Source organism: Parus major, chromosome 1 (genome assembly GCF_001522545.3).
Source record: "Parus major isolate Abel chromosome 1, Parus_major1.1, whole genome shotgun sequence".
NCBI lineage: Eukaryota > Metazoa > Chordata > Aves > Passeriformes > Paridae > Parus > Parus major.
The window spans coordinates 15,692,821-15,706,801 of NC_031768.1; the positions used below are offsets into that span (position 1 = coordinate 15,692,821).

General features: G+C 46.2%; 1 protein-coding gene across 2 annotated transcripts in view; it reads right to left on the reverse strand.

Annotated features, from left to right (window-relative positions):
- Positions 1 to 5,778: 5,778 nt before the first annotated feature.
- Positions 5,779 to 13,981, reverse strand: part of RAI2 (retinoic acid induced 2) — a 45,183-nt gene continuing 36,980 nt past the window's right edge. For both annotated transcript variants that reach the window (XM_015643574.3, XM_015643581.3), the window contains exon 2: positions 5,779 to 7,964. In XM_015643574.3, the coding sequence (XP_015499060.1) occupies positions 6,189 to 7,859 (1,671 nt within the window). In that variant the 5' untranslated portion in view covers positions 7,860 to 7,964 and the 3' untranslated portion in view covers positions 5,779 to 6,188. The remainder of the gene's footprint in view (positions 7,965 to 13,981) is intronic.

Genomic DNA, 13,981 nt, shown 5'->3' on the forward strand with positions numbered 1-13,981 from the left:
TTGAGAAGCAAATGTTCAGGTACACATTGCAATAACCAAGCAATGTTGGTCAGGTCCCATGTTCTACTGCACAAGAGGTCTGGCTTTAAAGTCCAGTTGTTCAGAATATCTAGCCAAACTTCTATCCATAGAGAATATTTGTGCTTTTTTTAGATCTTTGTTGTTGCACAGAATGCTGTGGCAAAAAGCAGACAGCAAACACTTAATATTCTGTTGGGGTTTTTTAACCCAACTCTGACCCCTGTGTACACAAATGCAGACGGTTCTAGGTGAGTGTGGCATATGCACCACTGGGCTTTAAGATTGAGTGTGGGGGCTTTGTGCCATCGTGGCTGAGCTGTGGACGGTCTCTGAAGGGTAGGTACATGCTCTCTTACCCTGAATTATGCTCTGTGCACCAAGTTTTCAAAGTACATAGTTTGAAAGATTTGTTAAAAAAAAGAGGAAAAAAAAATTCTACTTGTTACCTTTATAACTTTGAATGCAGGTAGGTTGGGTTTGGGACTTTTTTCCTGAATAAGCGAGAAATTACTTGTGTATCAGAAAGCTGAAAATGGCTTCCCTTTGCTTATTGGTGGTACTTCTAGGGGTTTTCTTTGGGTACATAAGCCCCACAATGAAGGACCTCCTTGTTTTGTGTCCAGTGGCCTGCCCTTGGGCTGTATGAGATCCCAGTCTAGGACAAATCATTTCCTATCTTTGTTCCTAAGCAAAGAAAGATGGGAACTCTGTTGATGAGGATGTGGTGGGAAGGATGATACTGAAACAATGCAAAAAATGTGACCGTTTTGGAACAGCTGTGGCCTACGGAACATTAGTAATCCCAGGAACAAGGCGGGGGGGACACACAGGGTGACGCAGGGATGCAGTTTGTCTCCTACTAGCATTTCACTGGAAACACATTCCCAAACAGTAAAAAAATGATGTTCCACTTGGAAAAAAGTAGAAATAGTCCTTCCTTCCAGATATTTGATTAGATTGTATCCTGCTGTTTGCTCTTTTAATTTTCATATCTTAGTTTGGAAAAATCCTAATAATTTCAGTACTGGGACATTATGGTATTATTCTAAGAAAGCTTGGGGTATATGGGCACAAAGCTGTACTAAATATTTTAGTGATTAGTAATATTTCTACTCAAACATGAAGAAATACTTCAGATGGTTCAACAACAGAACAGATTTTCCTAACAGTATTGCAATACCATGATTTTAACAACTGTGGAAAATATGTTTTCCACACTAAAATTAGGGGATTTGCTTGTGTGTGTAGGACTGCCCCATAGTACTCTGAAATGAAAACTTTAGCATTAAGGGTATGTAGTATAGTCTAAGAGAAATGCAGCTTTAAATAGGAGGAGGAGGAGGAGGGAAGCATTGGGACAAAAGCAAATTGCACAAATTAACATTATTAATGTCACTGTCTCAGGCTGTCTGCCTTTGGGAAGGCAGGAACAGACCCCAGAGGAAAACAAGGTCCTTGACTGAGCCCTTCAACATGTTTTTATAAACTTGAGCACAAAAAGAAACTAAAACATCTGGCACCAGGATATTATGCAATGTTGTTTTATGCTGTTTTCATTGTCTAATATTCTTCATGAGAACTGTTAACAAGTCACTTACTGTTGTTGGATCACAGTCCTAAGTTGCCTCTGTGCAAGTGAAGGGGCACAGACTTGTCTGATTTACTCCCATGCTCAGTGGCCACTTCTGTGCCCCTGAAACCTTTCATGTGCAAGGGTGTGAAGCTGATCCTTGAGCCCCTATGGGTCAAACCTGTGCAGGGATGTGCAAAGTGGTGTTATCATCACAGTGCTCTGGGAGGCCGGAGCAGAAAATGGGTAGAAGCGGTTAAAAAAGTGAGCACTGATCATGAGACATCATGGCACATCGATTTTGTAGCAGATAGGAGCACGGGTGGTATGAGAGTATAGGTCACACATGTTACCTCAGGCATGGTTCCCATGCAAAAACAGCTACCTTTGCTCTTCTGCTTCCCTTTGCATTTCTGCTGGGATGGTTTTGCTGCCCCTTTTCCCTGTCCCCTGCTGCCAGGGCAGGAGCAGGAGGTTGCACTGCCTTGTGTGCTCTGCATGTGTGGTTTGATGTATGGTCTCCCCCAGCCCTCTTTTTTTGCCTGCTTTCAGCCCAAAAAAGCATTGCCTTCTGTGGGCTCAGTGCCTGCCTTTCTCCTCACTCTCACTGAGTGCCCCGAGGTGTCTTCGAAGGTGATAACTTTCTTTTCTCTGTCAGCAGCTCATGGCCAAAGGTCATTGTTTTGCTTCTCCCTTTCATTCTCTGTCTGGCTGCTTGCTAACTTAAATAAAGGTGCAATGCTTGGATCTTGTCTCAGCTTCCATTGCCTGTTTATCTCTCCCTATTCTCCACCTTTTCCTTGCACTTAAAATTGTCTGTGCTTTACCTGACTGTTTGGTGTTCTCCCAACCTAGAAAATGCCCAGTCCAGATAAGTACCCTGTCTGAGAAGCTGCTCATTATTCTTTTGAATTAATTAATTTTACTAACAGCTAGTTTCACATGTGGAAGCCTTAAGTGTGTACCCCTGGTCCTGGAGCTGTGCTTTGGCCACCACAGGGGAAAGGCTGTCCTGTGTAGGAAAGCTGGTACATCTGAGCACTCCTGTCCCCAGGGCTGCCCTGTCCCATGGCCTTCATCTGAGATGTGCAGCCCTTCTGCCTGCCTTTAGTTGGATTTAGTTTCTGGATTCCTGCAAAACCCCTGCCTGACAGGGGGAAGAGAGCAGAGGGAAAGGTAATATGATCCCGCAAACTTCTACCCTCTCACTCACTCCCTAACAAGACCCCACACCCAAAGTCCAAGTCACATGGAGACTGGAGCCAACAAGGAGTGCCCCTCCAGGCACAGCTCCTTTCTCCCTCTCCTCTTTCCCTCTTGCATATACTCATCATTGTAAAATGTCTTCCTCCTACCATTACAGCTTAATGACTTACCCTTCAACTTCACTAGAGGTATTAATGTCTCCATTAACAGCCACCAGAAATGGAAGCTCCATATATCATGATGCAGCTCCATGTCCTTCTCCTCGTACAGAAGTTTCAGAAGCAGTTAAAATGTAGCCCTGTAGAAAATTAATGGCCCAATATACAAAAACTGTAATTGCTGCTAGAGGCAAGGAGGAGGAGGAGGTTAAAGTGCTCAGTCTTGGTATAATTAAGTACTTTGTTCTACGGCTGCTTCTCCCCCGTGCTGATGGGATGTAGGACTTGTGCTTCACACACAAGGGTGGTGGGAGGCAAATGGTCCCTACTTAGCATGATTTTCCCAACAGAGTTCAGCTGCAGGAGAGGTGCCATTGTGTGGCTCCTCTTCCCGTGGCACAGCCTTGAAGCCTGGGGTTGCATGAAATGGCAGCAGGATAAGGGAGTGTGAGCTGCCCTAAGCCTTCCTGGGAAGATGCTTTTGAGAATATTCCCCCTGCCCCTGCAGTTTAAGCAATGGAAAAGCCAGGCAGCAGGGTGGGTGAGCCCAGTCTGTTCTGCATATCCATTTCCATGGGAGTGGCTCCAGCCTGTGTCACAGTCTCTGGGGATGTTGGTGGCAAGTAGCAGTTCCAGGGAGCCTGCCCATCCTGGGCCTGTAAAGCTGGGGAGGCTGTCCTGGAGTGGCAGAGAGGGATGTTAGGATAATTGGAGCCTGCTCTGGTTTTCCTCAGCCCTGCTTCAGAAGGAAGAAGTTGCAGTTACTCCTCCAAGGGACTGGGGCAAGATGCAGCCACATGGCTGCAGGTCTGGTCTACTGTTACAACCCATTCCAGTTGGCTTTAAACTCAATTTGTCCCCAGGCATTGGGTGTTTGACAGTGCTTGTATGGGTTTATAATGTCATAAAGCTGATTTAGCCTAATTTGTTGTCAGGGTTTCTGGAGCCTGTGGTCTAAATTCAATTAAATCAGACCTCTCTGTGTGCAGAGTGGGCTGGGAGGTACCCTCAGCATTGATGCTCCCAGCAAAGGCCTCTGAAGGCGAGGAGGGAAAAGCTGAGCACCTGCAGCCAGTGCCACCAACAGGCTCTGTCTGTCCCAGCCATCCTGCGGCCAGCAGGAGGGGCAGCACTGGATGAAGGCCCTCTCTGCCTGCTGAGGATGCCGTGGGGAATGACTCATGCATGGACAGCAAGGATTGGGGCAATTCGTGCAGCAGATGCCACCACCAGTGTGAAACACTTCTTAAAAAAAAATAAAACTTATTTTCAACTTGCTTCTCTCAACTGCAAAATAAAAATTACAGCATCATTTCGGTGACTGCCTTATTTTGCTCTGGTATAGCCCTGAGGAAAACTGACATTTTCAGAAGGTTTTCTGACACTCTAGAATCGGAAGGCTGAATTAGAAGGGGACAGTGACAACTGGGATGGCCATCCCAAGGGACATTGAAATCCTCAGCCTTTGCACTGCAATAACCAGATGACATTTTTCATTAGCAGTTTCTTGAAAGGAGAAAAACAAAGTAGCTATGTTCAATTAAGAAAAAAAAAAATTAAAAAATACAGTCAGATGACTAAACATTAATGAATCCATCAACACTTTACGCTCTTCTGAACACTGTCAGTTCTGCCACCTCAGGGAAAAATAAAAGGCTTTAAAATGCTATGCCTATGTGAAAGTCTACCATTTTTGTATTAAAGCAAGAAGGCAGCAATCCTTCAGCCAAGGAAAAGAGAAATATCATGCTCTTCCTAACCTCATAGTGCAGATTCATTTTCCAATCCTTGAACTGGTGTCTGCTGCTATCAAAACTTAGAGCAGATTTTGGCACAACACTGGTGCCTATGGCTGTGAGTAGACTTGAGACACTGAAGCTGCTCCTTTGAGCAACTTCTCATTGTATGAACAACTGCAAAAACCTTCCCAAAGCTGTCCAAGAGGAGTCTTAGAAGTAGGTTGGCTGCAGCTATGCAAAAGCAGACACAGTTAGCTTGTGACAGCATCCAGCGGATGGCTTTACAATGGCTTTTTTTACTTAGGCAGTCCTGGTACGCTGCCAGGAACAATAATTTGAAATGGTAACAAAAGATTTCTACAGGTTTAGTCACAAAAAAGGCAGCGCCCACCAAAAATTGTCCTCCCGCTCTCACTTTTGTCCTGTCAGGATGTTTTTACCAGTGAGCTGTGTGAACTTTGAAGCCAACAGACAGTAATTCACCTCCAGCCCACTTCCACAGACAAGTGCAAAGCTGTAACCTAGCAGAACTTTTATTTAATTGTACATTCACATTTCTCCACTGACGTGGGTGGCTTTGTGTACTACTGAGTGATAAAGTTACACAGCTCTGCTCTTTTACGTGCATTGATTTCAGCCATCAAAGAAACGTAGAAAACTAACAATAAACAACTTTTCCATATAGCTGTAGTCAGCTGGGAAAAATTATGTGATTCTTTTTTCCCCTCCTGCCCCTTGGCAACCAAATTCCCCTGACTTTTAGGCTTTTCTATTTTAAATGACTGATAGCATTACTTAAGATGGTTTGCTATGGGTCTCTCACAGTGACCCTGTCTTAAGGGTGCACTAGCTTGTAGCACTCACTCCTTTGGTAGCTCATCTGGGTGCATCATTAGCAGCTGTTGTGACGTGCTCTTTGACACTGCTTGTGAGACAAAATAATTTTTCTTGGCCTATTTTTTTTTTTTAACATTTTAGGCTCATCACAAGTCAGTTGGGGCACTTTACAGCTTACAGACTTTTTGCACAACCCTCTGTGTAGACTGAAAGCGATTCGGAAATGAGAAAAGAATGCTGCAACCAATTAGCACGTACAAACATTTATTTTGAAATTTCCATTCCGACTGTTATGAAGAGTTACATCATCAAAGCACTTTATGGCAGTGAAAATAGCTCTTACCCCTCTGACTCATCCATTACTCCATTAAAGCTGCAAAATGTGCAATCTGCTTGAAAAATAGGTTGCTTTTTATTCAGTTTCCCATGAAAAGTCAAAATTGGGTAACAAAAAAAAAGAAAAAAACAAAAACAAAAGAAAAAACCAAACCAACCCAGCTTATAGGGACTCTACATCCAATCCTCTCCCTCTTCCCCCAAAAATAACTTACAAAGATAGTTTAAAGTTTTAAATGAGTTTAAAACCGAGTGCATCTTTTTTATTATTTTTTTTCTTCTTCTTCTCATAATAATCTTAAAATTCTAAAAACCCATAATTTACTTTCTTGGAAAAAAGGCAGCCAGCCGTTGCTTCTTGATTGGAAGAATATGTATCTCCGGCGAGTTCATTTTCTTTAGCTTTACGCTCCTGTTTTTGACGGGTTTCCTGAGGGCCTCGGCGCTGTCCCGGGGCTCGGGCGGGCTCTTCACATCGTAGCACTGCAGCACCGAGTCCTGGGGCAGGTCCCTTTTGAAGGAAAAGTTTTTGGTGGAGACCCCCGACAGGCCCTTGATCTTGCCGCAGAAGATGGTGGGCACGGCATCCTTGACGGAGACGATGACTTTGGCTGTCTGCGAGGTGCTGACGATCTCGATGTTGTTGCCGGCCTTGGGCTCGCAGCCCGCCCTGCCCGCCTGTTCCACCAGCCACTTCTGCGGCTGCCGCAGCAGCTCGGCCGCGCCGCCGCCCGCGCCCCTGCCCTCCGCCTTGCCCGCGGCCTCGGGGGGCTTGCAGGGTGCGAAGGGGGCGGCCGGCCCGGGGAGCTTGTCCGGCGCGGGGTGGGCACCGACCTCGGCGGTGGTGGCGGGGCCAGGGCCGGCCGCCTCCCCGTGCGGCCCCCCCGGCTTGCGACAGGAGGCGAGGGACAGGTCCAGCGCCCCGTCCTCGGGCGGCGGCGGCGGCGGCGGCGCGGCCTCGCTGGCCCGAAGCGCGGGCGGCCCTTTCATGGAGAGGTCCAGCGCCTCGTTCTCACCGCCCATCTTGATGACAGTGTGACGGCTCAGCTGGGGAAACTCCCGTGGGTGGAGGATTTCGAAGGGCTTCGTTTCCTCCTTCTCCAGGGGTGTCTGGGTGCCCTTGCAGGAATGGGGGGTGAAGAGTGGCGGCTTGGGTGGGTCAGGGGCCGCCTTGGCCTCGGCGCCGTGGGGCACAGGGATGGGGACGGGGATGGGGATGGGAATGGGGACGGGCAGGGGCACGATAACGGGGTAGGGCACCAGCAGCGTAGCAGGGGGCACCAGCGGGGACAGGGGCGAGCTGAAGGCCTGGGGTGGGAGGGTGGCGTAGTCGGGAGGCGGCTGACAGGGGGCTGAGCCCAGGGCGCCCTGTGAGGGAAACAGGTCCTGAAGGACGGCGGCGAATCCCGGTGTCTGAAAGACCGGGGGCAGGACGGGCTCCTGCGCCTGGCCGGAGGGCTTGGGGTCCAGGAGCTGGGGCTGCCCAACGGGGGTGGCCGTGCCGGGAAAGAGGCCGGCGTGCAGGGGGCTGGCGGGGCAGGCAGCCCCCGGGGGCAGCACCAGGGGCGAGTTCAGGTGCTGGAAGACGTGCTGCTCCAGGAGGACGGGCAGCGGGACGGGGCCCTGGGTGGTCATCACGTACGGGGTGGCAGCATTGGTGGCTGGCATCTGCGGGGCTGCACTGCCGGCGACCTGCAGGTGGATGGGCAGGACCACGGGGCTGTCCCCCAGGCAGATGGGCTGCAGCACGGTGGCCGCCACCTTCAGGGCCACCCCGCTCTGCGACTCGGCCGGTGGCGTCAGGATGGAGGGCGCGGGGACTGTCACCAGCGGAGAAAGGGCTTTCTTCATCAGGTCGGCCGAGTTGATGTTCCAAGCCTCTGCTGTGATCAGCTGGGCCACCCCATTTTCCAGCTTGTTGTTGGCCATCGCCGAGGGTGAGTTGGTGACATCCACAGGTAGGTTTGGGGCATCCTTGTACAGCTCCTCCATGCCGCAGGGGTTCTTGGGCTCTGCCAGCACCACCTCTACATCGCTGTCAGTGGGACCCACGGCGGCTCCACGCTGCCAGGAGTATCAGCACCGACATAATTTGGCCTGCAAGCCAGAAACATATTTTAGGCACCACATAAATCTCTTCCCTAAAATAATATTTGCAATTGCCTTTAAAGACCCCGTCACCATAGGAAAGTCGTTAAATGTTTCCACACTTCAAGCTAGCGGCTCCATAATACAGGGTACTATATATACAGAGATGCTGGATATACATACAGCCCTGAGTGTTGTGCAAAACACTTTGAGGAACTTATATTTAGCCATAAACATGGTCTTAAGGACTGCCTGCAGCCAAAAAACCTCTCAGTACACAGCCTGAAACAAGGACTCAGGATGCCCATTCCACATTTTTAAACAAAGCTTCACATAATGACAATGCACATCAGAGCTGAGTGACAGCATGTTGTTTTAACTCAACAGAAGTGCCAAAACAAACATTTCTAAAAATACTGCAGCCAAGAAATATTCAACCATTCGTGAAGGGTGCTTCATTCCCCTTCAATATTTGTCTCTTTTTCATCCCAAAACTGCCATATGCAGGATCAGAAAGGAGCATGACAACGCAACGGCAAAGCAAGACCAAACCAAACCCCAGCATTCACCCTGCTGCAGAGTTAGACAGAGACAGTAATGTGAACCAGGCACCTGATTCATTAAAGACTTGGGGAAAAAAAAATCAAAAGCACTTAAAATCCATTTTGACAGCCCAACTCTTATATCAACCAAGCAAATGGCAATTAAAAAAGGACAGGGATGTTTTCTGTTCATGATCATGATGAAATGCGCAGCCTGTTTCCCCTAAAGATCAACACTTCCCTGGGGAAAAAAATGAAAAAAAAAATCAGTAAATTAATGGCACTATACCCATTTATTTAGAAGGATAAATAATTTCTGCCCTGTGAGCTGCTGCCAGCAGACTTTGGCTGATGCCTGGCTGCTTTGCCTGGTGCTGCCCGTGCCTCTCCTGAAGTGTGAAGAGAATCCTGCTGTAGTAATAATCACCATGGAAACTTGTCCAGTTTCAACTCTGTTACCATGGGAAAGCACCAGCACACCCCAAATGTGCATTTTTCACCAGCACACAGCTGAATCTTGCTCCCTATAAGCAAATGATGTGCCATCACCACTGCCTGGCTACCCTGGCCCATTGGAGCAAGGTACTTCCCCATGTCCTGCAGGCACACTGGTCCTGGGATGACAGGAGATTACAGGGAGGGCACCACGACTCCGAAACTGAAATTGCCTGCGTGAATGGTCCCAGCTTGGGGATGTGCCTGAGTCGAAGAGCATGTAAAGAACCCTTTACATGGCTCTGGTGCTCACAGAAATAATTTCCTGGCACAGATGTTTGTAAGACCAACAAACCTGCAAAGAGGGAAAGGGGAAAAAACCAAAACCCCACAGAGGCTAAAAAATGTTGAAGGCAAGGAAGTGGGTAATCTACTAAATCTCTCCTGAGACCTGTAAATCCTCGGATTTGATAGTGAGATACTACATAAGCACAGGGCTACCTACATAAATGCCAGGAGTTGATAGCAGAGGCTGGTTGGGTGAAATGCTAACAATTTATCAGGTGCATTTGAGTTCTTAAAAAGGATTTTTAAAAGTAAACATATGAATCATTTATTTTCCCCTCCTGCTGCTGGCTTAAGGAGAATAATTCTGGATTTTTCCCATCTCATGAAATGCTCTGCAGAAAAGATTCACAAATATAGGGTTGTTTTTTTGGGTTTTTTTTTGTTTCCTTTTTTCCAGCTTTGGCTGAGACAGGAAGGCAGAGATGCCCAAGCACTGAAGAAAGAGGAGCAAAAATCAAATTCCTTATTCAGAAAGTAACAGGAATCAGTAAGAAAACCATTGGGCCAGTGTTGTTTTGAAAAAAAAAAGAAGAGTAACTGTTTATAAAAATAAAGACTATGAGGAGACAGCTCAGCAGATTAAGCTGAAAAAAAAAAGACATAGTCATTTCTGCTAAGAAATTAAAAAGCCATTTTCTACTGCTCTTACATAATCTCTTCCTCCCTGTTTTTCAAATGACCATTCTGGTCTCTGCAGTGCACACCAACATTTTTGCTCCTCCAGCTGCTGCAGCACAGCTGAGTGAGTGTTCTGCACATGACACTGCATCTTCCCAATGTTTCTGTTTGCTTGAGAAGTGTGAGATTGGGGTGTTTTCATATAGAATTAAGGATCTGGTGGGGACATGAAACCACCCCCTGCTCCCCCAGCAAACCCATTAAACACTGAGGAACAGAAAAATTAAGATGAAAATTATGCTGTGTAAGAGACTTGAGGGATTAGCATGCTGTAGGGACCCACGGAGGAAGAGACAGATCACTGCTGAGGATGAAAGTATAAAACATGGTAAAATTTCCCCACTGCTGCTTTAAAAGGTGACAGGGCTGGAAGCAGAGGAAATACCAAGATAGGGAGAAGAAGAGCTCATCTATCACCCTCAGAAATCACAGAGAAAAGCCTGTAATCTTGCCTGTTTTTTTTTCAAAGCACAGTCAAGTATTGTTTTCCACAGTGAATCCTGTATGTGCCTGGGATCTGTAAATATACATTGTTGGGAGCCAGGTCACTACCTCTGGGAGGGCCCCACTGTGTGGGGGGAAAGACACAAGAGAGGCAGCCCTTAACCCAGGTTTATGGGTTTGGGGTGGGGTTCCCCCCCCCCCCCCCCACTTTTCATATGTACAAGTGAATGTACCTTTCTGTACTTCCAGTACACCTGCTTCTTGAGCATGTCATCACTATAGAAAAAAAAATTAACATATATAAAAATATATATGTACATACTTAAAATTATTTCCTGATCCTGCCCACAGCCTGCAGTTTGGCAGTAGCTGGCTGCCAGGTACAGTAGAGTCCAGCACAACTTGATTTTGTTCCCTGTAAAGCTATTTTTAGTTTCATTTGGGAGGGAATCCCAGGGCTGCTAAACACGTGTTAGACTAAAAATCTATTATCAAGGTCAGTAAGCAGGCAGAGAGAAAAGGATCCAAGTCCCCAAGTCTCAGATGAGGAAACTTTGAACATCTGAGATCAAGAGACAGACTGAAGTTGTCCAAAGGCATTTTGTAGTTTCTGGACTCCTTTTTTATATACTACATATATAGTGTACACAGTACAAAACTCTAAATCCTCATGGAAGTGACTGAAACAAAAGTAAAAATTCAATATTGGTATTAACAGTGTTAGCTATATTATTCTTCTGCTGTAAACAAAATCAACCTGAAGCATGTGCTGGGGTTTGGGGGTTTTTTCAGTCATTTAAAATTGCTGCTTCACTAAACATAAATTCAGTTGCCCAGTTTTTAAAGTAAGTTTCATGTATCTAATATACATAAAAGAAGGTAATGTAACCTAGAGGAAGTGCTTTAAGTTTTCTCTGCCTATCATACCTCAGTCCTGGACAATCAATTTCACTTTCCCCACTTATCTATTTTATATTTAATTTGCTGTTGGTTTTAACTGAAAAGAAGCTTGAAACACTGAAACAAGCCCTACTGTAAATAACCCGAGCTTTCCCATCAGGGTGCTGATAAGAGCGAAGTTCATGGCACTGTGCAATGATGTGTGTGACTGTACAGGAAATGGTATCTTAGCTATACACAAATGCTTTTAAAGGGTAGTGATAACTCCAGCTTATTTTTTTTATCTCCTGCTGATGGCTGTGCAACAGACTTTTCTCAGGGCTGCTGGGTGCCTTCCTGTGGGGCTGCAGCACAGCTCTCCCTGCGCTCTGCCTGCTTGTCTGTACCATGGCTTGTACCTCGTGTCTACACAGAACTCAAATTGTACTGTGCACACTATGGGAAAGGATTAGATGCTCCCTTTGAGGGATGCCTGGCTTAGTATCTCCTGGAAAAATGGGGCTTCCCTTGAGTATAAACACAGTAGCAAACAGAAAATTACAAATCTTGACTTAATCGAGCTGCTCGGGGACAAAATTATGGTTGGGTATGGACTTCAGTGTTTTCCCAAAACTCACTGCTTTGATGTCGCTGATCCAAACAACTACAAATCATCTTCCATGCTACAAATTTTGATCTCTATAGTTTTCAGCCATACACAAAGGCTTTACCAAATTATTACTATTGTTTTGTTGCTAGAATAGAAAAAATGTACTTGAATAAAGTGAGCTTTCATATGCCAAATACACGGAACTATTACTACACAACGCACAGATAGGCTCTCCCACATGCAACCCACAAACTATTTCAGCAGTGTTTGCCTCTCACATTTCCTGCAGATTAACCTATTCATTCAGGTACCTGGGACTGAGAATCCTGGCTGCCCCATGTATGCTTCTAGTAGTGCAATCCTCAAGCACCAAGGGGCAAAGGAGTAATCAACTCATAGCTAGTGGTGAGCTTGCCTTCCCCCCATGTTGCACCATTTGTGGTGCTGTTTTTAATTCACCACCCAGGTCAGCTGGGTGCAGAGGCACCATGAGGGCCAGTGGGGCCTGTCCCCCTTCTGCCTGCAGACAGGCTGATGGTGAACGACTCCGGAGTATGGGGCAGGCAGAGCAGAAACCCACAGGATATTTCTTAAGGTGAGGGGTTCAATGACCACTGCTTGGTCATCACAAAAAGGGAATCACTGAGCATACAATTCTCTGTCTCCTCTAAGGGGCACCAGGGAAACATCCCAGTTTAGTTCTGCCCTATTCCGCCTCAGTCCCTTGACTCAAACACCCAACAACTAACTCCCTGTTAAGATTTAGGAGGTTCCATTCAAAAATCAATTGAAGGCAAGGAGAGAAAGGCACTGGAAAGATGGGCAGGGTTCACTCTGGCATCAGCCAGACAGAGAAGGGAGGACTACACCAGGGTATCACTGCCAGTATGGAACACCCACAGCCTTTGCTGTCCATGCCTCTGCACATCTTCTGTTCACCATGCATGTATGAACTGCCTGATGGTACTTCCTACTCTACGGAAGCTACGCTGTGGAGGATGAGCTGAATGCTGCCAAGAAGCAGTTAAAATAAGCACCTCATCAGACAACTTCAAAAGATGCTAGAGAATACCACTCCAATGCAAATCATGCAACAGGTTTATTTTCCACTGCTGCATGTGTGGATGCTTTCAAGAAACAAAGCTATTTGTGTCAAGGCTCCCATCCAAGCTGTTAAGCCCTGGGGAAACAAGAGAGAAAGGAAATCATTACAGCAGTGCAAAATGGCACGTGATAGATGGGACATGGACAATATGTATAACTGCTTCAGCACACAGCATGATCGTTCTCAAATGCAGCAGCTTGACTAACTGATGGTACCTCAGTCTTTTAAATAGTTCAGTTGAATAAATACCACGGCCGTCTGCCTATTGCACAGGCTAATCGCCTGCAAAGAGCACGTTAGAGTCATATATTTGCTAACTATATTGCTGTTGTCAACAATTTGTAGTTAGCAATCCATTCCGGGGAGAAGAGAACTCACTTTTTTCTCATTTAAAAACAAATCTGAGCAATTGAAAAAAAAATCCTGTCATGGGCCTGAAACCAGTGCCTTCACTCTCAAGGGCAATATATACAAGACAGACAATAAATGCTGTGGAAGGAATAGAACATTTTCCTGACAAATTTCAACCTGTAGTCAATTTTTACACCCAATTTGAAAGCCTCACAAAACACCCTACATTTGCAGAGGAAACTGACATACCCGAAGTGTAAGGGGATGGCACTGCCGGTATTCCTGGATGCCTTTTCCCTTTTCTTTTACTCCATTCACAAACTCTTTCACTAACTGGTTGTAACACTTAACTGATGGGCTCTGCTTCCAAAAGGACCACTGCTTATACCATATACACTAGTACATGTAAGCCAGCACTATAAAAACAGGGCAACCTTGAAATTATTTCAGATTGATCTTGCTATTCCCAAATCTTCAATATTTCTCATATCTGCAGTGTAGGCCTGTTCCCAGGGTCCCTGACCCATCATACTTGGAGGAACCTTTCACCAGATTTCTGAAAATAAAACCTTTACAGTTGTAGTTTATTTTTTATCCTTGGTATTGTACACAAATGCCTGAAGAGCATCAACTT